The sequence below is a fragment of the Aureobasidium melanogenum genome (assembly GCF_000721775.1).
Source record: "Aureobasidium melanogenum CBS 110374 unplaced genomic scaffold scaffold_7, whole genome shotgun sequence".
NCBI lineage: Eukaryota > Fungi > Ascomycota > Dothideomycetes > Dothideales > Saccotheciaceae > Aureobasidium > Aureobasidium melanogenum.
The window spans coordinates 608,418-632,169 of record NW_024470059.1 but is presented as its reverse complement, the minus strand read 5'-3'; the positions used below and the strand labels follow the sequence as shown (position 1 = coordinate 632,169).

The 23,752-nt window shown below is 50.2% G+C and overlaps 11 protein-coding genes across 11 annotated transcripts; 7 read left to right on the top strand and 4 right to left on the bottom strand.

Annotated features, from left to right (window-relative positions):
- Window positions 1-379: 379 nt before the first annotated feature.
- On the bottom strand, window positions 380-2,346 carry M437DRAFT_83633 (uncharacterized protein; the record flags this gene model as incomplete). Its single annotated transcript, XM_041027971.1, has 2 exons — window positions 380-2,151; window positions 2,208-2,346. 2 exons carry the CDS (start codon window positions 2,344-2,346, stop codon window positions 380-382), a joined length of 1,911 nt encoding a protein of 636 aa, XP_040880956.1.
- A 381-nt stretch (window positions 2,347-2,727) lies between these two features.
- On the top strand, window positions 2,728-3,828 carry M437DRAFT_46136 (NAD(P)-binding protein; the record flags this gene model as incomplete). The annotated part of the gene is made up of 1 exon (XM_041021214.1): window positions 2,728-3,828. One exon carries the CDS (start codon window positions 2,728-2,730, stop codon window positions 3,826-3,828), a length of 1,101 nt encoding a protein of 366 aa, XP_040880955.1.
- Window positions 3,829-4,495: 667 nt separating this feature from the next.
- M437DRAFT_83631 (UPF0187-domain-containing protein) lies at window positions 4,496-5,491 on the top strand (the record flags this gene model as incomplete). The annotated part of the gene is made up of 1 exon (XM_041027970.1): window positions 4,496-5,491. One exon carries the CDS (start codon window positions 4,496-4,498, stop codon window positions 5,489-5,491), a length of 996 nt encoding a protein of 331 aa, XP_040880954.1.
- A 126-nt stretch (window positions 5,492-5,617) lies between these two features.
- M437DRAFT_46242 (uncharacterized protein) lies at window positions 5,618-6,873 on the bottom strand (the record flags this gene model as incomplete). The annotated part of the gene is made up of 4 exons (XM_041021232.1): window positions 5,618-6,169; window positions 6,225-6,338; window positions 6,391-6,684; window positions 6,736-6,873. The coding sequence occupies 4 exons, from the start codon at window positions 6,871-6,873 to the stop codon at window positions 5,618-5,620; spliced, it is 1,098 nt and encodes a 365-aa protein (XP_040880953.1).
- A 231-nt stretch (window positions 6,874-7,104) lies between these two features.
- On the top strand, window positions 7,105-9,682 carry M437DRAFT_83629 (vacuolar protein sorting-associated protein 16; the record flags this gene model as incomplete). The annotated part of the gene is made up of 3 exons (XM_041027969.1): window positions 7,105-7,239; window positions 7,294-9,381; window positions 9,437-9,682. The coding sequence occupies 3 exons, from the start codon at window positions 7,105-7,107 to the stop codon at window positions 9,680-9,682; spliced, it is 2,469 nt and encodes an 822-aa protein (XP_040880952.1).
- A 167-nt stretch (window positions 9,683-9,849) lies between these two features.
- On the bottom strand, window positions 9,850-12,840 carry M437DRAFT_45666 (phospholipase D/nuclease; the record flags this gene model as incomplete). Its single annotated transcript, XM_041021123.1, has 2 exons — window positions 9,850-12,312; window positions 12,463-12,840. 2 exons carry the CDS (start codon window positions 12,838-12,840, stop codon window positions 9,850-9,852), a joined length of 2,841 nt encoding a protein of 946 aa, XP_040880951.1.
- A 1,188-nt stretch (window positions 12,841-14,028) lies between these two features.
- Window positions 14,029-14,648, top strand: M437DRAFT_74488 (cyanate hydratase; the record flags this gene model as incomplete). Its single annotated transcript, XM_041026248.1, has 3 exons — window positions 14,029-14,076; window positions 14,131-14,567; window positions 14,627-14,648. The coding sequence occupies 3 exons, from the start codon at window positions 14,029-14,031 to the stop codon at window positions 14,646-14,648; spliced, it is 507 nt and encodes a 168-aa protein (XP_040880950.1).
- A 350-nt stretch (window positions 14,649-14,998) lies between these two features.
- M437DRAFT_83626 (uncharacterized protein) lies at window positions 14,999-15,514 on the top strand (the record flags this gene model as incomplete). Its single annotated transcript, XM_041027968.1, has 1 exon — window positions 14,999-15,514. The coding sequence occupies one exon, from the start codon at window positions 14,999-15,001 to the stop codon at window positions 15,512-15,514; it is 516 nt and encodes a 171-aa protein (XP_040880949.1).
- Window positions 15,515-16,171: 657 nt separating this feature from the next.
- On the top strand, window positions 16,172-17,811 carry M437DRAFT_74486 (uncharacterized protein; the record flags this gene model as incomplete). The annotated part of the gene is made up of 2 exons (XM_041026247.1): window positions 16,172-16,519; window positions 16,579-17,811. The coding sequence occupies 2 exons, from the start codon at window positions 16,172-16,174 to the stop codon at window positions 17,809-17,811; spliced, it is 1,581 nt and encodes a 526-aa protein (XP_040880948.1).
- Window positions 17,812-19,634: 1,823 nt separating this feature from the next.
- M437DRAFT_45807 (S-adenosyl-L-methionine-dependent methyltransferase) lies at window positions 19,635-20,796 on the bottom strand (the record flags this gene model as incomplete). The annotated part of the gene is made up of 2 exons (XM_041021147.1): window positions 19,635-19,786; window positions 19,842-20,796. 2 exons carry the CDS (start codon window positions 20,794-20,796, stop codon window positions 19,635-19,637), a joined length of 1,107 nt encoding a protein of 368 aa, XP_040880947.1.
- Window positions 20,797-21,671: 875 nt separating this feature from the next.
- M437DRAFT_45541 (rhomboid-domain-containing protein) lies at window positions 21,672-23,235 on the top strand (the record flags this gene model as incomplete). Its single annotated transcript, XM_041021102.1, has 2 exons — window positions 21,672-23,066; window positions 23,122-23,235. 2 exons carry the CDS (start codon window positions 21,672-21,674, stop codon window positions 23,233-23,235), a joined length of 1,509 nt encoding a protein of 502 aa, XP_040880946.1.
- Window positions 23,236-23,752: the final 517 nt, after the last annotated feature.

The window sequence follows — 23,752 nt, the reverse complement described above, 5'->3', positions numbered from 1 at the left end:
ACGAGGGAGCTTCTTGGTGAGGGGTGTTGTGGTCGACGCCAGCTTGCCCATGGCCTCGCTCATCCATGTATAGAGAGATTGTCAAGAGCTTAAATCAAGAGAGCTGAGAATTGTATTGTTGGCACAACATTTCCCCGCCGTCATGGCTGGCTTGCCTTGTTGATGTTTCTGTCGTTGCCCAGCAACCCGCCCTTATCTCCCCACACTTTCACTACCTAAGGTAGTTTCCATATGCCGCTTTCCCTTCTTCTGCCGCCCTACTCTATCATCTATCGTCCTTCTAACCTCATGCAGGAACGTTGATCTTGATAGTGTTTCCTTGTCTTGCATTGGATTTGCCTATCAGCTAACCGCTATACCTTGACCTTTCAATTCTGCCTCAGCCCACCGCTTGTGCACTCTGTTCCTCGAATGCCTTGCGGTATTGTGCCGTAGCCTCAGCCAGTGCTTTGATCGTAGGCTGAACCATTTCCTCCACCGCCTGTTTTCCTCCGCCTAGTCTTTCCAACTCCATCTCAATCCGTCGTCGCTTTGTTGATCTGGGGTTCAGTGTTGATATCTGCTTCTGAAGATTTTCCGCTTCTTGTGACTTTTCCTTTTCTGCTTGTTCTGCTACCATCTTGATGCGGTCCACTGATCGATCCAGAGTCTCTACAAGCTTCGCCACCTCGTTACTCCTTGATCCATCGCCAGACAAGAAGAGCGTCCAAAAGTAGTGAAGAAACTCCACCGTCGTATTGTGTGTAAGACTCAGCGTATCAAACGTTGACTCTGATAGACCTCTCCTTGATGACACATCGGCCGATGCTGCCAACCTACGTCTGCTGATAGATGCCAGCATTTCTCGGCTTGATTGCGTAAGTGCTGCTTTGCTTCCTATTCGTGCTTTCTTGCTTGATCGAGTCTCATCGTCCGAGTCCTCGCTGTCAGACTGGATACCAACAACCTTGCTGAGGTTGATATTGTCGGCAGAAGCCATCTCTGAGTGCAATAGCTCAAGCACCTTTTCGGGTGATTGCTTGGCATAGAGCTGTGCTTCTGTCGAGAGTCCATTCTGTTGTTTGCCTCCAAGCAACCGTTGCTGATCTTTGATGTTCAGCACGACACGATTGTCTCCTGCCTCGGTCTGAAGATCTCGAAGTCGTAGTTCATTAAATGCATCCTCACTCATACCGATAGGTGCATGAGCTTCTCCGTCTGTTGGTGCTACTTGAGCCATCATCTTTTCAGACAAGTTGTTGAGGATCCTCAATATCGGCACTTTTTCGGGCCTCATGGTTTCGTCCGGTCTGTTTCCTTGACGTTGACTGTGGTTCTGCTCATTGCCTTCGAGATCAATGAAGTGCGGAATATGGCCAATGTTCGAAGGTCCTTTTTCTTGATAACTCAGATACTTGTCAAACATTGGATCTGGTGGATCTGCGTCTGTGATTTTCTCGCCTTTCAACTTTTTTAACAGCCTGCTCATGAAGAATCGAGACCAAAATGTGTTGCTATCGGTCGGAGGAACGTTCTCGTTGTAAGCTTGTCTGACAATGGGATATTGCTTGAATATCAGCTTGATCTGAGGACCTGCCAGACGGAGCGTCAAAGAATCCGCTTCGCCTTCCTTCTCGGCCGCGACTCGTGTGAATTTGATTTCGGGCAATACATTGTAATCGCCTTGATTCTGAGCCTTCTCAATGGCATGCGCGCGTAGAAGGTGTAAGCGTGTAGACCAGAACTGTGTGGAAAACTGGGTGATGGTTATGGTTTCTGGTCTGTCCCTCAGACTCTCATTGAATCGTTGTCGCAACGCCGGGTTCGCTTCCAGTAGTGATCTCTGTAGCTCGATATCGATAATGAGATGGGCGTCGTCGTACCAGCTCTCGTTGGTCTTGACTGTGGAGGAAACAGCCTGGGCCATGGCCATGGCTGCTGAAGGAGCAGATGTATCTTGTGCTGTTGCGGGTGTTGGTGCAGGTTTGGGTGGCTCGGCGGCTTTTATGGCGGCGATGGCGTTCCGTAAGATGTCGGTAATTGCTTCTTGTTCGGATCGTGCTGCGGCAGAGGTGAAGGAGAAGACATGGTTTTCTGGCGCGGCAGCTGCTGGTGGCTGGACGACGACTTTCAGGGCGACCTTTGGATTGCCTGCTGGGGTCTGCTGGAGATCTGTGTCGCAGGGTCAGCCTTGACGGACAGATGCGAAGGGACAAGAAGATAGTGACTTGTGATATCCTTGATGGCGATGGTTACTGAGGGTGGAGAGGACGGCGGTTCAGAAGGAGTCCAGAACAACGAAGTGCGGTCTGCGCTGACTGACAGAGTTCCATTGCGCTTTTTGTAGGCGGTCGGGGCCGACGACATGTTGCTTGCGCGCACGTCGACGGCGGAGAGAAAGAATATGAGGGTGTTGTTGTCGACTTAGTATTTGTTAAGTCTTCACATGCAAGTCGAGTACAGAGGCAAGGTCGTCATCGCTCAGAACGGAAGGTATCCCGATCAGAGCCCTGTTCGTGCCCTAATGCGCGGCTTTGACAAAGCGCGTAACCACCTACCTTGCAACACTCGGTCTTGTGACTCAACTATCTACTGTGACAAAGCATAGGGCTACTGTCGCCCTTGGTGAGATTCTCTGTGCCACTCATAACAGCTGTTCCTGCATCTACCATAAGAAATCATAAGCCCGCTTTTGTTGCCATTGCATCGCTCCAGACTCCTTCCGTCAATCTCAAATACTCAGTCATCATGTCTGCAGACAAGAAGATCAACGTGGGTGTGATCGGCTATGGCTTGAGTGCAAAAGTCTTCCACATCCCATTCGTTCAGGCTCTCCCAGACTACAACCTGTATGCTGTTGTGCAACGTAGTCCAAAGTCAGGCGACGATGCCTCAGCCGACCATCCAGAAATCAAGCTGTTTCGCAATGCCGACGACATGTTCGCTGACAAGGCCGTCGATCTGATCATTGTCACCAGTATCCCGGAAACACACTACGAATTTACGAAGAAGGCAATCGAGAGCAACAAGCACGTTGTTGTCGAAAAACCATTCGTCCCAACATCTCAGGAGGCCAGAGAATTGACCAAGCTGGCCAAGGATAGGAACCGCTTGCTAGCAGTCTACCAAAATAGACGATGGGACCAAGACTTTGTTACCCTGAAGCAAGTACTCGCATCCGGCAGACTGGGCGAGATTGCTGAATTCGAGACACACTTCGACCGCTTCCGTCCAGATCTTCCCAGTCGTACCACATGGAAAACTCTAGCTACTCCGGCTAGTGGCGCGCTCTACGACCTGGGAAGCCATTTGCTCGATCAGGTATACCATCTTTTCGGTGCGCCAAAATCCGTCACAGGCTTCGTCCAAGTGCAACGAAAAGGACTTAAGACCGGTGATTGTGCGCCAGATGCATGCACGGTACTGCTCAAATATGGAACTCCCGAGGATGAGATGCTCGTCACCGTCAAAAGCTCTGCCATCAGCCCAGAACAAGACCAGCTGAGATTCTGGGTCCGCGGAACTAAAGGCTCGTTCAAGAAATATAACTTGGACGTTCAAGAGCCTCAGCTTCTCGCCGGTGTCAAACTGAGTAGTTCTAACTTTGGTGTTGAGGCGTCATCTTCTCACGGCACACTCATCATGGCTGCTGCCGATGGAAAGCTCAACCGTGAGACCGTTCACTCCATCGAGCCTCCACCTACCTACGTCGAGTATTACCGCATCCTCGCAAAGGCATTGAAGGGTGAGGGCGAGGTACCTGTTAGTGGAGATGATGCTGCTGATGTTCTAAAAATCATCGAGCTCGCTCAAGTCTCGTCGGACAGTGGAAGCTCGCAATCATGGTGATTTGATCAATTTCACCTAAAACCAGTGGATCGGAATCGAGTATATCTTTGTAGTGTAACACGAACTAGTAAAAATTCCAATCAGGATCTATGGCTCAGAATCACGGTCATGTATGTGAAGTAGATGATTTGGTTGAGAGTAATTGGACGGGCGTTGGCAATCGAGCGCTGGTTGGCATCCCATCGACCATAGAACAAATCCAAGTCTATTATGAAAGCTATATGTTTTTCAAAAGATATTTCTTCTATGTTGGGCCCAAAAACGAACATGATCTTCGTTCGTACCATAGAGGGACTTGATGGCATCGCGGGAATATCCTGTCATCTAATTACTTTTTAACAGAGAAGCACACGATCTTTTCGTTTTGAGTGTGATATTCCGGAACACATAGATAGCCGCTGACATTTCTAACTCTCACATGACCTTCTTGTCTATACGGTGTAGTGGCTAGAGCAATAACAAGTTCTTAATTGATCGTCGTGGGGACAACCCTGACAGAGCCAGCCACCTCACCGCATCTTGAAGAACGTTTCAGCTTTCTCCTTTTTTCGATTTAGAACAAACTCAAAAGACAGGAACCACACCCGGCACATTTCCTTCGTCTTTCATCACCAAGTCAATATTGTCCGCCACACACACAATGCGATCTCACCCTCACTCCCATGCAATGAGGCCGCTCATGAACAGAGCAAGGAAGAAGCCCCGTCGAATGCCACTTGTCTTGAGATTCATCAGTGGTTCAATTCACAGCGACATCTTGCTGCCAGTGATTCTTCATGCCATATTCGCGGCATTGATTGTTTACGTTGACGATTTCACACCCTACACGCCACATCTTCCCGGCAGCATCACATCTTCTCTGTCTATTGTTGTAGGCTTGCTACTTGTGTTCCGTAACCAAAGCTCATACTCTCGATTCTGGAGCGGACAGCAAGAACTCACAACCATTTGCACAAACATCCGCAACTTGACTCGGTCCTTCTTGACTTGTAATTACAATTCGAAAGGCCCGGAGCCAACGCCAGCTGAGCGAGCAGAAACCGAAGCTGCTGTACATGCTTTACTAGCAATCATCTATGCTGTAAAGAACACGCTTCGATGGGAGTGGGAGCACAGTATAGGAGCACCGGATCTTGAAGACAGCGGCTCTGGATCTCTGAAGCCGGAGCTGAGAGAACTTCTTGGTCCAACAATGTCTCAGACCTATGAGTTTGAGGGTCTCGGCCTTCCAATCCAACTCACCATGTCAATTGAAGCATACATCAAGCGCGCTCACGATCGGGGATGGTTCCACAGTCCGCAAGCGTCACAGCTGTCTGTACAGCTCAATACGTTGGTGGCAGCGTTCGGAGCCATGGAAACGATTCGCCTGACACCCATCCCAGTTGCCTATCTCATCCACACCAGACAGGTACTGGCTCTTTATGGAGGCGTGCTGCCATTCGCTTTCGTTGAAAGTCTGCAGTGGTGGACCATCGTGATGGTGTCCCTCATCACCTTCACCCTGTATGGTATTGAAGCTATTGCGTACCAGTTGGAAGAGCCGTTCGGTTGGGACAAGGCTGACATCAAGATGGATGATATCGTTGAGGATTTGAGGATAGAGACCGGCGTTCTTTTGAGAGAGTGGAACGCGGATGCTCAGATGTTTGGGCACCACTAGATCTTGGGACTTTGTGTCATGGACAGTGCCACGCGATGCGTCATTGCATGGTAGGATATCCGATCCGAAGATCCAGAAATCCCAGACTGCAGCAATGTAGCCCAGGGACATGAAATATGAATCTGATCAGAGCGGCGCTTCAACACTCGAGAGAACTGACTCAATGGCATCCTCGACGGTGACACCCTTTAAGACTTGTTCGACCGCACGATAGTCGCTTCCCCATTGCATGCTCCTTTCGGTGTTTGGAGTAGCTAAGATCAAGCGATGAGCATAAACCTTCCTTGCTGCCAACGCGACCAATGAGGGTGGAACGTATCTGAGGTTGTGCAAAGGTGCAAGAGCATGGACAATGGCTCGGAAATGTCGAGTAGCATAGGCAGAGATGCCTCCTGCCACGAAGCGATTCAGACGCATGAAGATGACAATATTGTGGAGGTAGGCAGCCACTTCAGCGCTTACGCGAACACTTGTGACAGCAGAACGCAAGTTCTGGATCTCGTCGGGCGTGATTGTGGGAGAGTCGGGAAGGGTCTCTTGGTTGGGAAAAGGATGCTTGACGATTGACGAGATGGATGCAGCATCATCCAACTGTGATGGATCCTTGAACTCCTGTTCTTCAAGGTTTGGGAAGCCATCGTCTTCGGTATGGTGATGTGAGATGGCAAACATGTCGTTCTGTAAATGGTTGTTCAGCGACTGGGTAGTGTTGTGGGCTCAGAATTATACCTACAAGATGAAAAGCGAGCTTGGACTTGGACTCTGATGCCTGTAGAGCGAGGAAGAGGAAGTGCTTGGAGGTACCGTGCATAGCGGTGTGACTGAACAGTCTTTTGGTACGCATGAGCTAGCAGAATGGTGAGACAAGATGATGGCCATGAACAGGGATACGTGGATACCTCTAAAGCCTGAGTCTGGACGTTACTGCCTGCCATGTTTAGATCTTTTGCGATGATAATGTCGGCAATTTTCCGCTCGTCAAGTTCATTGCTCGTGCCAGACTGATTACGAAAAAAGGTGTGCCTAGAAGTGGCGTGGTTGAATGAGGGGAGTGATAGATGGGTAGAAGACAGTACATGGTCATCAGATGTATCTGGAACATCAACCAGGATAGACTCTTTGAAGTCGTCAAGAGTAGTCGTGGGTGAACAGTTGACCAAGGCACACGAGAGACCAAAGATGTTAGTAGCAATCTTGGGTTTGTCAGTTCAGAAGAGTGAAGATTCGAGCGAGTGTAGACAAACTAGCTGAAGTTCATGTGCCAGGCTGTCGATTAAGATATTCTGAGTGGATATTATACAGTGTTGCTGGGCTACCAGACAGAGCAAGACGGCCAATTCTAGATCTCCCAAAGCCTGGATTTTGGCAGCAGTTGAATCCATGTCGAAGGACGGAGCCCTCGAGAAAGACGTGAATCCAAACAGGATCTGGTCTAGTCGGTACTTGGTGTGAAATCAGAGCCGAAGACATGGAAAAGGACGATGGTGATTGTGTATGGCGGGTGAGGCTTCCTGGGGAAGCAATTACCGGCGCACAGACCAGCGGCTACGCAATGGGCTCGATGCGCAAGCGACAGCGACAAGGCCAAAGTGCAGACATGAACTGCTGCTGAAATGTCGAAGGCCACGGCGGACTGGGAGAGAGTCGGCGATCGCTTCTACCGCAAGACGCAGCTGTACACGTCCGTCTTCGACCCGGAGCTGGAACTCGAGAACCATGTGCTAGTCGGCGCTCCACTCGCTGGTGCCGTACGTACACAAGACCACGACCTCCGCCATGACTGCACTGACGGTGCCACATAGATAGCAGTCTACCGCGACGACTCCAAATTATACGCTTACCGCAGTACCCAAGCTGCTCGCCCATCCATTGACCTCTACACTTGCTCGGGTAAACTGATCCACCGCATCAACTGGGACAAGGGCGCAATCCAGGGCTGCGGCTGGTCCGAAGACGAGAGATTGATTGTCGTCACAAACGACGGAACTGTCAGGATATACAATGCCCTCAGCAGCGACTTCATCCCCTTCAGCCTGGGACACGGTGCCGACGAGCATGGTGTCGTCTCGTGCCGCTTCTGGTCCTCAGGCTTCGTTGCTCTTCTAGGCAACAATCAGCTCGTCTGCGTCTCGCGCTACGATGAGCCTCGTCCTACCCTCCTTGCTACTCCGCCAGAAGGCGAAATCTTGTCATGGGCCGTCATCCCTCCCGCCTTTACTTTGTCTCGCTCTGTCGAAGCCATCCTGGCCATTGACGATACTATTGTCATAGTTGATGCCTCCGAGGCTCAGGATCGCAAACTACAGAACGGCCCCTTCAAACTCGTTTCAGTCGCCCCCAACGCCAAGTTCATCGCTCTCTACACCCAGGATGGCAAGGTCTGGGTCATCAGCAGCGACTTCGAGAACCGTCTTACCGAGTACGACTCGCGCGTTAAAACCCCTCCCAAAGATCTGCAATGGTGTGGTAACAATGCTGTTGTTCTGGCCTGGGAGGACGAAGTGCATCTGGTCGGCCCAAACGGTGCTGCTTCGAAACACTACTATGACTCTTGGGTCCATCTGTCCCCCGACATTGATGGCATCCGCATCTTCACAAACGATGTCTGCGAGTTCATTCAGAAAGTGCCAGACGTTTCCGAAGACACCTTCAGGCTGGGCTCTACCTCACCTGCCTCAGTCTTACTCGATGCAGCAGAGCAGCTCGACAGGAAATCCCCCAAGGCCGACGAGAACATCCAACTCATTCGACCAAATCTGGACGAAGCTGTTGACACCTGTATCAGAGCAGCTGGCCACGAGTTCAGCGTACATTGGCAAAAACAACTTTTGAAGGCCGCCTCATTTGGCAAATCAGTGCTTGATTTATACAACAGCGACGAATTTGTCGACATGTGCGAGACATTACGTGTACTCAATGCTGTTCGCTTCTTCGAGGTTGGCCTGCCTCTCAGTTTCGATCAATATACCCGTTTGACTCCCGCGAACTTGGTCCAGAGGCTGGTCAACCGTAAGGAGTACCTCTTGGCGATCAAGATTTCTGAGCATCTTGATTTGCCTCTTGACAAGATTTATGTACATTGGGCACGCCAAAAAGTGCGTAGCTCCACAAGTGATGAGAATGATATCTGTGCCGAGATTGTAGAAAGACTACGAGGCAAACGAGGTATTTCATTCGAAGAGATTGCACAAACAGCATACGAAGAAGGCCGTGGCAAGCTCGCAACAGAGTTGCTCGAACACGAACCACGAGCCGGCAAGCAAGTACCACTTTTGCTGAACGTAGAGGAGGATTCACTTGCCTTAGACAAGGCAATCGAGAGTGGAGATACTGATTTGGTGTATCATGTGTTGCTACATCTGAAAAAGAAGCTGCCACTCGCTACGTTCTTTCGCACGATCAATGGCCGACCGGTCGCGACTGCCCTTGTGGAAGCTTCTGCTTGGGATCAAGACCAGGAACTGCTCAAAGATCTATTCTACCAGGACGACCGAAGACTTGACAGCTCGAATCTTCTACTATCGGATTCACTCAATGTCGCAGACGTGAACGCTCGCAACGACAAACTCAAGATGGCGTCAAAGATTCTTCAAGAGTCAAAAGACCAATCAATACAAGTACGAGCGATTGAGGAAGAGCAGAAGCTGCTCAAACTCCAGGACACGTTCAAGCGGGATCTCGACGAAGACTTCAGCGGCCTCAGCATCAATGAAACGATATACAAGCTCATTCGATTAGGCAACGTGAAGAGAAGTCAGAAGATCCAGTCCGAGTTCAAAGTTTCCGACAAGGTGTATTGGTGGATTCGCCTACGTGCGCTTGTCTCGCGTCGTGACTGGCGCGAGCTGGAGGAGTTGTCAAAAACTCGCAAGAGCCCTATTGGCTGGGAGGTAAGTCTGAAGGTTCGTCTTTTGTTATCAATGCACAACACTAATCATGCGTCAGCCGTTCATCAATGAAATCCTGTCTGCTGGGAATCCGAAACTGGCATCTCTGTTCATACCTAAGTGTACGAGCCTGACGGTAGAAGAACGTGTAGAGCTTTGGACCAAGTGTGGATTAATAGTACGCGCAGCCGAAGAAGCGGCTAAGGCTCGCAATCTGAGATTGCTCGAGTCTCTTCGTGAGAAGGCCACAGGTCAGACAGCCACAGAGGTCGAGAGGCTGATTCAGCAAGTGTCGAAGAAATAGACGTAGCCGACCTTGTACGTACCTTATATCTAATTTCTGTCTCGATTATGGAGACAATCCAATCTGTGCCCTCGTTAACGTTCACTATTTGCTCACCGTCTACGATGCTGCTTGTCAACAAGATGATCTCTTTGATTCTCCTTTTGCCTGCTATGCTAGCTTTCCCCTCAGGTGTAAATCTCCTCCGTCATGGCATTGAGTGTGAGACCCTCCTTTGCAATGTCCTCGTCTTTCAGGAAGAGCAGTGGCATCTCGACCAGCGTACCACGAATCATGCTCAACACGTCCTTGACCTCTGCCACGCCATCAGGAAATTCCTCTGCTACAACGTGTCCAAGCTTCCACTGGCTGGGCTTCTCTGCATCCTTGCCCCGTTCTTCCTTGGCGTCCTTACCGGTAGGGAAGAATCTCGAGAAGTATTCATCATACTGTTTCCAGTTGTGAACCTTGTCAGAAGGTACGGGATGGAAGACACGCTCGAACGCCTCGGTGTTGGTGCGAGCAGTGGTGTTCCACAAGGACAAGAAGTCCAAGCTCAATGGATCAATCACAGCCTCATCCTCACGACTTCCCCAGTCGTATGTGTTGGGTACACCGATAGGCTCGAAATTGCGATCGGGTCTGGTGAAATCTTGGGCTGGCAGCAGTCCGAGGTGTTTGCGGAAGAGTTGTCGACGAAGACTGGCAGCAAACTCGGTTGCCCTCCAAGGACGACCAGCCATGTAAGAGTCGATCTCGCGGGGGTCTTCGATGCAAATTGCGATCTCGCTGTCGTGGTCACCCAACTGGCTGCGGTCGTTCAGGTTGGCTGAACCGCAAATGACGACCCGATCGTCAGCGATCAAGAGTTTGCTGTGTACGTAGAGCAGCTCAGACACGAATGCGTCCATCTCGTCAGTCGTGCCATCTTCCCAAGGTACATTACGAATATCCTCGCCATTGAGCATGTAGCACTCTGCGACCGAGTCCCAGCGTCCGCTACCGAGGCCTGAATGGTTACTCAAGTTTTGGGTAGCCTGCTGGTAACGCTGGAAGCGGTTGTACTGTCCGCCTTGCTCGTAGGCTCCTCCATCATACTGTTGATACTGATTGTTGTAAGCACCCTCCTGGGCGTACCCTTCGCTTCCACCGTATCGCTGGTCGTAGTCTTGTCTCGCATCATCGTAGCTAACACCACTTTGCTGTTCTGCCTCGCGCATGGCTCCACTCGAGTTGATGCGGTCGTAGTTTCTAAGGTTGTAGAAACGGATGTATTGCATGGGGTCAATGCCTTCTCTTGCAATGCTTTCCATGATGCTGTGGCCGCCTCTGTTGATGCTGTCGTATTGGAGCTCCATGATTTCTCTCGTGCCCAGTGCTTCGTCGCTTTTCAAGTCACCAGCAAAGGCAGGGATGGCAGGCATGATGACAATGACATGATAAGGCTCTCTCTCGCGCGCAGCACGAACTATACGTTCGACTATAGCAGCGCCAATCTGATTCTTGATAGGGCGTTGCGAATCACCAGTGGCTGTAATGAAGAACTGGTTCTCGATATAGATGAAATGGTGACTGTTTAGGATCACCTCAATATAAGCATTTTGGATTGAGTGCTCAGTCTTGGTGCCGTGTGACCATTTTGAGCAGGATCTCATGATTTGGCAAGGCATTCCAGGAGGTGGAGGTGGTGGGTGTCCGCTGTAAGGGAAGTGGTGTCTCACTTGTTCCCTGAAACCTTCCATGCGTTCGCGACCTTCTTCCCAGCGTTCCATCATACGTTCACGCATGTGCTCAGGAAGTGGAGCTCCGGGTGCGGAGGGGTACTCATGATGAACAACTCCTGTTCTTGACTCTGGGACATGTAGAGGGCCATATCTATTATTATCGTTCTTAGACCTGTACTTCTCGTTGTAAATGAAGTTCCAACGCTCGGCGAAGTGTCTACGGAGGTCTTCCACAACAGGTCCTGTGAGAGAGATGGACAAATCGGACCAGCCCATTCGAGAGTTGTAGCGACGATCAAGCCTATTTTGATCCCAATGGGCGACGTCACTGAAGTCTAAGATTCGTGCATTGTTATAGTCCTGCCCCGGGAAGATGATTTGGTTGAGATCACTGGGGTGGGCGTCGGCAATTGAGTGCTGGTTGGTATCCCAACGACCATAGCACAAATCCAAGCCTCCCATAAACGCTATATGGCTGTCGATAAGGCATGCCTTCTCGTGATGGGCCCAAAAGAGAACAGTGTCTTCGTTCATACCATAGACAGACTTGATGGCATCGCCAGGTAATTTGGCCAGATTGGCTGCGGTGGCCTTCATTCCTTGTATAGACGACAAGAACGACGAAGTCAGGACCTGTGTGTCCGGAAGATGATCAGGATGACGGAATACACGAATATTGGGGTGCAGTTGTTCAAGAGCATGCTTAGTATGCGCCGAAGAGACTGTGATAGGGGGGTCGATTAGTGGATTCGTCTCCTCGAGAATTTCTAAAGATTTGAAAGTCACGTCCATTCCAAATCGGATCAGAGCCGAAGAAACGCGGTCGACCGAGCGTGGAAGAAGTGATTGTAAGAAATCTGGTAAAATAGGATTCAGACACTTACGAGTTAAGGCTTGAGTGACTTCCTTGTAGATGAGTATGTTGACCTAGATATGTTAGCACTTGGCGTACGCAGGTTCGTAGACATTGTAAGTGGAGAAATCAAGCAATCGTAAATAAGGATAGTTTCAAAAAACTAGAGGATGGATCTCGGAGGGAAAATGAGCCAGTCAAAGGCATCGGCTGGCGACACATACTTGAACTCCTCTTTCAGCTGCAGCTTGCAGCATGCGATCAACACGGTACTGTTCGTTCTGAGCAGGAGGACGTCTTAGGTACAGCTCTGGCGATAACCACCAGTCCATGATCCAGATTGAATCGCGAGCTCTTTCGAGTGCCATGCTTACAGCATGCATATATCCAGCGCCGTCGACATACCACTTGACTTCATTTCCAATCCTGTGTGGTGCAAAGCTCTGGAAGCGATGCGTGCTATGCGGATCATTGTAATTGCTTTGACCAGATTGCTCGTTTGCGCCTGCGCTTTGAGTCTGTCCATGCTCGGAGAACTTGTCTTTGAGATCGTTGCCAATCTCATGCACTGCTTTGTGCACTTTGTCGAAGAGGAAGGCCATTGTGTCGTTATCTGGCCTTGGTCGAGGTTGTGGGAGGTCACGTCAGATATTAACTACAGCTCCTGAAACGCGACGAGCTCGCCAAGAACATGCACGTCGTCACTTACACCGCCTTTACAGGGTGTTCCCACGTTAAATGGTTAGTCTGCATGACCATCTTCTTGCATAACCAGGGTATTCAACCAATGGGGACTGTTACCAAGGCGAAAACGAACAGTCTGCGGCCTGCACGCTAAACATCTTATGCGAGGAATCCCCTGTATGGCCATTGCATACTTTTGCTCGTATTGTTGAGCCTCGATAGCCATCGTCTACAAATTACATTTGCCGTCTTGCAAAGTCAACAGCGCTTGCCATCTTCGTTTTCATGTCGAAGGCACGTCTCGATCAAGCACAAGGTAGTCAAAAGTGGCTGAGCACTGCGTCATAGTGTTCAGACAATGTCCTCAAAGAGGGAAGTTGTTTGAAGCTCACGTATCAAACCTGTAACAACAGACGCCGGTACAGACGCCGGTACAGACGCGAAAATTGAGCAGAGTGATAGCTAACGAAAGAACTAGTATATTTCTGTAGAACTCCCAGGACTGATATTGGATTTGAGTTCCGTCGGTTGACTAGCTTTACCCCGGTGATAACGGATTTAGCAGAAGCTTGATACGTAAGGCTGATAAGCATGGCCCTGCTGCGAGGAGCACAAGTCAGTAGAGCAAGACGGCAGGTTTCTTAGAATTCGATCTATAGATCTCTGGATACAACCAGCTAGCTATATTGAGAGAGTTTCACAGGTACCTACAGATGGTGACTATCCTTCACACACTTATCATATCTCCTCAGTGAAAGTAGAGCTGCGTGTCTGCCGGAGAAGCACAAGGAGGGGCGTATCTGCCCCGCACTAATGACACCAACGATTGAGGGTTCCAAATCAAGGTGGAAGTCACAGTGACGCAGCAAGATGGCCGAGACAAGTCCGTTGAGCTTCAAAAAGCTGAGCTTCCAGTTCCAGAACGACCTCGGATGTTGAACCATTGGACTATCTACCGCAGGCCAAGTACTTAACCCACCATGCTCCCGCTATCAGCCAGACTTGCATCCCGTGCAACCCCTCGCGCTTCAGCCTTCCTTCGTCCCTCCATAATTCTAGCCCAGCACTCTCTCCGTACCAAAGCTACAGCTTCAACCAAGACCAAGATGTCGGCCTCTGGAACTTCTTCAGGTCACCCCATTGCTACTCTCGACGTATGACTAGTATCTCGATGCTTGTGTAGATTACTATTGACACAGTATACCCAGACCTCGATTGTACCTCGCCTGCCGTCTTCATCGCCTACTCTCTTTGAAGCCAAGAAGAACAAGAACCTCTCTTTCGAAACCATTGCCAAAGCTCTTGGACGTGAGGAAGTCGCTGTTGCAGCACTCTTCTATGGACAAGCCAGAGCTTCCCCAGAGGATGTCAAGAACTTAGCCAAGGTTCTCGAGCTTGATGAGTCGTTGCTCGAGTCACAGCTCTCTGGCTACCCAGACCGCGGACGCCAGATGGAGATGCCACCAAGGGAGCCTCTGGTCTACAGACTCTACGAAATTGTCCAGAACTACGGATATGCATACAAGGCCATTCTGAACGAGAAGTTCGGTGATGGTATCATGAGTGCCATTAGCTTCAGCACCAAGGTCGAGAAGGAAACCGATGAGAAGGGCGACTGGGCTGTTATTACCCTCAGAGGAAAGTGGTAAGTTTGGAACATGCTACATCTTCTGGCGATGACCATCGCTAATCCACGCACTTTAGGCTACCTTACTCGAGATTCTAGATCAATATTCCTCTAGATACGAATTGAACGATATCATCCATCCTAATATTCCGCGTCCTACATTCAATCATGTGAACAGGAAAGCATTGACCGTCGAGAGTTTCCGATGCAGCGGGTCATCGTGTTGTGGAAGACGCGGGAAGTTCGAGGAGTGTGTTGTCGAAAGTGCAACAACACATCCTCACTCGCGCAACACGACTGTAAAAACCTATGCGCTCTCCACCAAACCTCGTTAGTGTGTATCCACCTCCTTGACATGACTTAGCAGTCATCCCGGCACATCAGCAACAGAAAGGTACAGCTTATATCAAAGAATCAAGACTCGGCGATACTGATCTAGAGCACACACCATGGGCAATCTTATCTCAAAGACAGCAGCTTGCTATTCGAGCAAGTCTGTCACGTCCTTCAACATGGATGATGACACTTTCACCCAGATGAGCTTACCTCGCAGCCCTGGCTTCCATGATCTCTCTGCATGCGAGTCTCAACAGACTTCCCGCTGCGCCAACGAAGCAATGACCGATGATGAAATCGAATCTGGCATCACACATCCAACACCGGCAAGACCTCTCATCCGCCGCTACTCGGAACTCATTGATCCCGCACAGCTCGACAATCTGCAAATCAGAAGTCCCAGCGGCAACATGCTTACTGGCAGTCGCTACAACCTCAGGGACGACCGCCCCTTGAGCGTCCGTGAAAGGCAGGAAAGGATTCGTCAGCAGATCATACAGAAGAAACAGGAGCAGGAGATGGCTCATTACAATGGACGCAAGAGAGACTCGGCAAAGATCACGGTGAAAAAGGCATCAGCTGGAACGAATAAGAAGCGTAAGACTCGCTTTGGATGTTTTGGTGTCTGAACAGACTCTGTTTGATCTTGTTACCTCCTTGATGTGCGCAAACCAACGACACAAAGGCAAGGAAGCGCATATCGTCGCCTATAGTTCTGCTTGCAAGCAATCCTAACCACCTTCACTACAATTTGGGTGTCTTCTTTGGACCAATAATCAGTTTTCACCAATCTGATAGATAAGCGTCTCTCTTTCTCCAAGCAAATAAGTCAAAGTCACAAGCAAAACAATTTCTCGTCACTATTCCCCATTGTATCTCACCCTGATTAGTCGATTTCTCTCACTACCTACAAACGATTCCTTGATTTGGCTGCCTGTCAGTCGTTCGTCACTTCCTCACGGCGCCAATACGGTCACGGAGCTGCCTGTGACCGCCTCTATTTCCTCCAGGGCTCTTTCCCTCAACACGACTTTCCACACATCACTCTTGTCAACTTCTCTCATATCCGATATCCTTACCTTGTGCAGCTTTGGCCTTCCGTCTTTCACTACTGGCTCCCAACGCTTTGATCTTCAATTGGCCCACCTCCGCCTCTCTCATTTTGTTCCCTCACCCTTCACCTCCTCTGATCCTTGACCTACCTACACCTTGTTCCTCGAACAAACTTGATCCTGTCGCTGAACATCGACAGCGAGACCAACTTCTCAACACCACCTCCAACAAACATGGCAGTACAGTTGACGCCACTCAAAGCCTTCAAGTGCAGCTATGATGATTGCTTCCACTCTTTCGACACTGAACGCGAGATGAGGGCCCACCTCAAGGACAAGAAACGTCATCCATACTACTGTGGCAAGGATCCTGGCTACGAGAGAATTCAGAGGGGCTTTGTGAAGTGTGATTTCCATGGCAAGACCTGGGACGAGCTTCTTGCACACAAAGTCGAGACTATGCTGCCATGGATCGTCGGTGAGCGCAGGTTTGAAAAACCAAAGAAGCTGAATCACATCGTTTGTGAGTTCTGTGGTGTGGATTTTGAGAGTCTATCTGGTAGAGAAATTCATCGCAAAAAGGTACGTTGGTGCAGACACTTCATAGAATCAACAACGCTGACTTAAGCCCACCACAACAGATGCACCAAGCTGATCAACATATTGTCTGCAAAGGCCATCTCATTGTTCGAGACGAAAAAGGCAATGACCATCGCGAAGGATGTGGCTCTATCTTCGGCCGCGCCAGTCAACTCATCAGCCACATCGAGGGAGGTTTCTGTGCATACTTCAGGCCTTTGGCTCTTAGACAGGAGCGTGAACACAAGCGCATGATCAAATTGATCTTGGATGATCCCGAAAGCTTCAAGAGAAACATGAGGGGCCTTCCTCACACGCCCGGACAGCCACTGCCCAGAGAATTTGATGACATGAGTGGTGGTGTCAGCATCGAGCTGCTCAGTCAAAGCGACCGCAGCCAATTCAGTGGCCAGCCACCTTTGAGCCCCCAATTGTCTTCAAATGGAAGCCAATCCGAAGACGAATGGCCACAGACCCTCAGCACTGATGTCAGTCAATTGAGCAACTCATTAGAGAGCATCTCAATCAGCTCCACAAACAGCCACTCATCCTTTGTTTCCGCTGAGAGTATCAGTGAGGACACTATCAGTGTTTGTAGCAGCGCCGCATTCACAGACACTGGCGATGTTGATAGCACTGCCCCCGCTACACCAGTCCAACCATGGTCCATTCCTAATGTTCCCCAGAAGCTTTTCGGGCGTTACAAGGCCAAAGCTATTGCCAACTGGGATGCCATCAATGCTTCTCATCAGCGCAACAAGGAAGAAGACGACAGAAACAACATCTTCATCTCACACTTTTGGGATCCTTCCCACAGCGACTTCCAACCTGACTACTTTTACTGCCCAGACATTACCAACGATAACGCTCCCAACTACCAGTGTCCCTTTGACAGCTGCAAAAGACGTTTCGACAACCCTCAGGAAGTCGGCAATCATATGCGCGAGTCGCATGCTGCACAGCGCAATCTATGCCCAGTATGTCTGAAGGACTTCCCCAAGCTCAGTCCTCTTGTTGCTCATTTCGAAGCAAGCTCGTCTGGAGCAAAATGCGATGTGGCTCGTCGTGAAGGCTACAGTGACATACTCGAGGAGATGACCGGAGGTCTTATTAAAGCCTACAAGACCTTGGACGAGCCTATCAGTGGCTACAAGCTGGAGCCTGGTAGTGATACTGCCCGCCCTGCACGTAGGTCTTCCATCGAGGACAGCCAGTGGACACCAGCAGGAAACGGCGTCAAAGACTACGACTACAGAGCCGTATCGCCCACCCGTGTCGATATCTGGAGACACTGAAGACCAGGCGGCACAGTACTTACAGGACATGGGGAGTAATTGGCTCGAAGACAATGGGGAGAGAGCTAGGTACAATCCTAGCCGACAATATATTTTCGTCAATGGAGCCTGAGATGGATATCCCCACGAGAAAAGCCGGTCAAATAGGTAGCTGCTCCAATGCAAAACAGTCCGGTATAACTAAGCGTGCATCTTGAACATGTTTCTGGTGGATGCGTGTATGTGTGGAAGCCCTCGAGCTGTCAATTAGCCACCGTTCTCTCTTAAATGTCGAAAAAGGATGTGCTCAATAGGAAGATCAAGCATGCTGGTATGCAGATCAAATCAGGCCATTGCCAACGAGCGTCTTCTTTGGAAGAGAGACCATGTGTACCTACCCCGGGACCCTACCGCCAGATCTTGTAGCTCGGAAAACGTATGCATGTCTGCATGAGCCCATCTCACCAACCGAGCCAATCGAAGCAGCAGTTGCAGTCCGCGTACCACACTTGACAAGCCGATCTAAAATGGTCGTACGAAGACATCGTCTTCGGGATTTCCTGCCTAGGTGAGGTAAGGCGCCGTACGGCCGAAAGAATTGAGACAAATGTGCATTAGATCGAAAGACTGATTTCGTGGTACTGGGAGCTGAAGGGAGGATGTACAGCTGGTAACAACGGTCTTGAGTGCGGAAAATGGAAAGTCTCAGGCCTTTGGAGGTCCTGTCAATCATTTGCAGGCACGTTCGTTCTGATCCAGATCTTTGTAGTCTGGATTTTGGTCGGACTGGGAGGCCTCTGAGCCATGAATGAAGTACAATGGTCAAGAAAGAGCACCCAATCGATGCTTATGATTGTTCGGCAACCCTAAACTGCTCTATGTTTCTTGGTCAGAAGACCTCAAAGCGAGTTATCGACACAGGGTTGTTTACCAGGACAGTGGTGAGCTGAGTGAAACTAGCCGTGGGAATACGACTAGCTTGCCAGAGAAGTTGGACAGTGCAAAGAGTTTCGCCGTTTTCTGCCAGGGTCTTGACTTGCAGCATGGCCATTTCCCCTCAGTTGATCTCTCCCTTGCCTGCCATTCCATGTGTTATGTTTAGATCATGAGTTCGTCGTGCAAGGTATTCTTACAACCAGACTCCAGTGTGTGCTCCAAGCCGTATTATCCCTCGGATTTGGTAGGATCAAGCACGGAGACAAGCGGGGCCATTACCAAATCCTGACAAGGATATGCTACCAGTGGTATGGTTCGATTAAAACCAAAGGGCCTAATGGGAAAGAAGGAAGCCGATTGAACCAGTTCAAGGGCGAGTGATCAACTTTTGGGCTGTCTCTTGTTTGCCCAGGCCATGCATTTTTGCGCCCAACATGTTGAGCAGAAGGTCGAAGCGTTCCAAGTTTCAACTCCCTACTTTTTGTTGCAAAAATATGCAAACTTGACGACCGACTAAACATGTGTGGTTGTGAAGATATTCGGTTGCAAGAGTGTCTGTCTGCCGAAACATTTTGTGCATGCAAGGACAATTCGATATCGGAGACTCAACTCCCGAGGCATGCCGCATGCGAGATGCAGCTGTCTGGATGAGATAAATTGGCAAGATCGATCGATGAATGATTTGTGCAGAACACGAACGAGCACCCCGCGTGCGTGTGATTCACGAGGCGGACAAGGGGAGAACGGACGGCACACCAAGAAGTATTAATCACAAAAATGTATTGGGGTATAATGCTATCTCATAGAGGTGTAGTTCAGCGAAGTCACAGTGGACCGCTGTGTCAAAAAGCAAAAGGAAAGCGAGAATACAAGTGTATGAGCGGCGATACATCTAGCAGCCGCTTTCATCAATGGTATGGCTTCTGGGCCGTGATTACGTGCAGACTGTAATAAGTGTGCACACTCATATTGTTTAGGTCCTTTCGTACTCCAGGTAAATAGAGCTCAACTTGCTCCCTTGACCAACCCAAACCTCTTGTTAGGGGACCCATGCAGATGCCTATTAAATGTTTGTTAGAATTCAGAAATAGTGAATCGAGGGAATAATTGTTTACCTTGAAGGCCGTCGTAAAGGACAGCATGCATGTAGCTGCCGACTTTCTTGAGAAGGGGATTCTTGGGCCAGTGACCCAGAGGAACTTTCATGATCCTCTCAGTTACGTTTTCGAAGCCGGCGTGGTCTATCCTTCTCTTCAAAGACAAAGCGGCGTGCAAGTCGACGTCGTTTTTCTTCATACCTTCGGTCACAAGGACATGCCATCCGTAGTGGAGATTATCCTCAGTCATGGTCCCATCATCACAGCTCGGCCAGTAATCAAATTCACAAAACTCGAGCCATGCACCTGGTTTGAGATGTGTGTATGCTGAGTTGAGGACATGATCCCAGTCTTTGATAGCGACACCCATGTGTCTGGCATGGATCATGTCGAAGTGGTTTTCAGGATACAGCCACTCGCTTGCTATATCGTCGACCATGAAATTAACATTCGGAGGCACCCAATCTGGTTGTATGGGACTTAGGTCTACGCCAGTAATTTGAGCAGAAGGATATTGATCACCCATTTCGACGCACCAGATGCCGGTCCCTGTGCCTATATCGAGAATGCGAGTGTCTGGACGGTTTTCGGGAATGGGCGCAAAGTGCAGCTTGCCACCGCAGACAGTCAAGACGGTGGCATGTTTGATGTCTTCGCGCTCCTGTTCTGCATCGTCGTTGGGTAGAAGATAGTGACCTTGACGATATGCGTGATAGCGACGACCATTTTCAAAATCCCAATGGCGCACAGAGGAGGACATGGAAGTCGAAGACGAGAAGGCAGAGTTTAGACTCTCCTCATAGCCGGAATCTGAGTAGGCGTCTTCGTCGGAAGAGCCTTGAACTTCGATGGTGTTGAGAGCCTGTTGGAAGGCTTCGCTCTGTTGTGCGGCGGAGGGCTGGTCGTAGTGCGGAGTGGGAGGTGGGGGATGATCGTTGCGGCGCGAGTCATTTGAGAGGGCGCGATGGTCCATTGGAGGAGGAGAAGGACGCGAGTGCGCAGACTGATGTGCTGGACACGAGGGTTGCATGGGAATTGGAGAGTGAGACATGACGGTGGACAGTCAATCAGCAGAGACAGAATGTCGAAGCGGCGCAGAGCATGGCCCTTCGGGTGGGCGGAAGGAAAGAAGGTGGAAAAGACTTGTCGAGGGCTGCGGCAAGAGCGAGAAGAGAAACAGAGAGTGAGTGAGAAGGAGCGAACAGAGGCGATCTGGAGCGGAGACGAGGAATAGTATATAGGCCGAGTGGGCGACCCAGCAGAGTGGAAGTCTATATGCAGGCAGGAGGGCTGCACTCGAACAGAGCAGCCGCTTCCGATCAAATGCGCTTGCGAGCTTGCGACGGCGGCGGATCCATATCCCACACGACAGCAAACCTTCCCAGCGAGTCGGTACGAGTACGGGTGCGGCGCCTAGCACTTGTTCATGTGTGCTGTGACAGAGGGCAGCAAGACGAAAGACTCTGGGCCTGAGCTGCTTCCTCAGGTAGGTACGGTAACTTGATCAAAATCGACCAACTTGCGAAACAGCAGCAGCGGCAGAGGCTTGGCAGGGCGGGAAGATTGTCAGCCCTTCAGGCGTCCGTGTCCCTCCCTGTTGGCAGTGCGCGTCGCAGCGAGGGGGACCAAGCCAAGTTGTAGTTCAGACGAACAACTGCGCCTCACAGCGCTCTGACTACGCTGACGCCAGCCTGGCCTTGAATCGGTTGTGCTTTTTTGTTTTATACAAAGACAACTTCACCCTGGCGGTGACCTCTGTCTTCTGTCTGGCTTGCCGATCGTCGACTGTCAAGTGTCAAGACCCAACTTGAACTGCCACTCGTTCCTGCCCTCGCAACCGCCGTCCAAATGGCTTCCCACGACTACTACAACACAAGCACCACCAACAACAACCACCCTGGCTATAACAGCTACACCACCCATACTTCCCCCTTCGATGACAACCACTACCCTTCCTACTCGTCTTCATGGAACAATCTCAGCAACCAGCCAACCCCGAGCGATGGCCGTGATCCCTTCCAGGATGACCATGCCGTGCCCATGCACTCATACCGTCCAAAGCACTCGTCCCAGTCCAGCACTGCCCCAGTCATTACGCCCGAGTACCACGATCCTTTTGTAAGAGATGCGAAACCACGCTCCCGTTCAAGGCCACCCCGCTCTCCGCCCGTCAAGGGCTGGCGTCGACACTTTACAGGCCGTGTCACCTGGGTCTGCTACTTCTTGACTTTGGTTCAGGTCATTGTATTCATCGCCGAGATTGTCAAGAACGCTGTCTTGACCAAGTCCCCCATCGAAATCCATCCACAATTCAACCCCATGATCGGCCCCTCTCCGTACGTTCTGATCAACATGGGTGCTCGCTATCAGCCCTGTATGCACAACATGCACAATATACAGGACCGCGCTTCGGGCAACATCACATGGCCTTGTCCCTGGGCCACTTCCAACACGGGCGACGATGCAAAATGCACCCTGTCCCAGTTGTGTGGTTTCGGTGGTGTCCCGGAGCCACATGCTGGAGGTTCCATCACAGACCACCCCTACCCAAATCAATGGTATCGTTTCATCATTCCCATCTTCTTGCATGCTGGAATCATCCATATCGGTTTCAACATGCTGCTTCAGATGACTTTGGGCCGTGACATGGAACGTTCCATTGGCAGTATTCGCTTCACTCTCGTCTACTTTAGCGCTGGCATTTTTGGCTTCGTTCTTGGTGGCAACTTCGCAGCTACTGGTATCGCTTCTACTGGCTGTTCTGGCAGTCTGTTCGGCATCATGGCTCTGACCCTACTCGAGCTTCTGTACACCTGGCGGGAACGCCAAAGCCCTGTCAAGGATCTCTTGTTCATTCTCGTCGATGTCATCATCTCTTTTGTCCTCGGTCTTTTGCCAGGCTTGGATAACTTCTCTCATATTGGTGGCTTTCTCATGGGTCTCGTTCTTGGTATTTGTCTCCTTCGCTCACCCAATGCTCTACGCCGCCGCACTGGCGAGGACGAACCTCCTTACAGCAGTGTTGGTGCTCCTGCCGCTACTCAAGATGCGGCCAGTCAGGGGTTGCGTGTCTTTATCAAGCAGCCCGCTGGTTTCTTCAAGGGGCGCCGCGCTATGTGGTGGGTATGGTGGATTGTGCGTATGCTCGCCCTGATTGGTGTCCTGATTGGTTTCATCGTTCTACTCAAGAATTTCTACGTCTGGCGCACTGGCTGCACCTGGTGCAAGTATCTGAGTTGTATCGTAAGTTATACGCTTTCTGTGCTCCTTGTACAAAATGCTGACAAATTGGGCGCAGGATGTCAACAATTGGTGCGATGTTGGTAACTTGCAATTCTCCAACACTACGAGCAAGCGCGACTTGCTTGCTTTGGGCAACAGTATCTTCTTGGAGCCCATGACTTCTGCCTGAGCATTCCACTGCACCGCAAGCTTTCAAACACTCTCTCCACGATATTCAAGATGACAAGGATACCCTATTCTAACACGCGGCTATGGAGTTCTAACATTTGGGGTTGACATTCTGCCTTTTCTTTTTTGCATTGTATCGTTTGTTTGATGGACATGGCGATGGCGTTAGTACTGCAGCATAAACGGTTGGGCGTGGGAGCGGTTTAGCATTTACATAAAGTGATGGGAGAAGCTCTGAAATCGTATTTTCAAAAAAGGTTAGTCAGCTGATAGGTCAACAATCACATACGAGCAAGTGCTATTGGGGATCAACACTGTCTACTCATCCTATTTGCATACTCTTTTGCTTAAAGTCAGCGGCAAAACGCTAGAGTTGCTCTGCTGTATACCCAAAAATCAAAGTGTACAAGCGCACTTCTCTGTGACGCCGTATATCTTGATGGTGTTTGAGGATTCCAATGTGTGTGAGGCATCAGTGACAAGAAGCTAATATGATCGACCCCGATTTCTTGCACAGT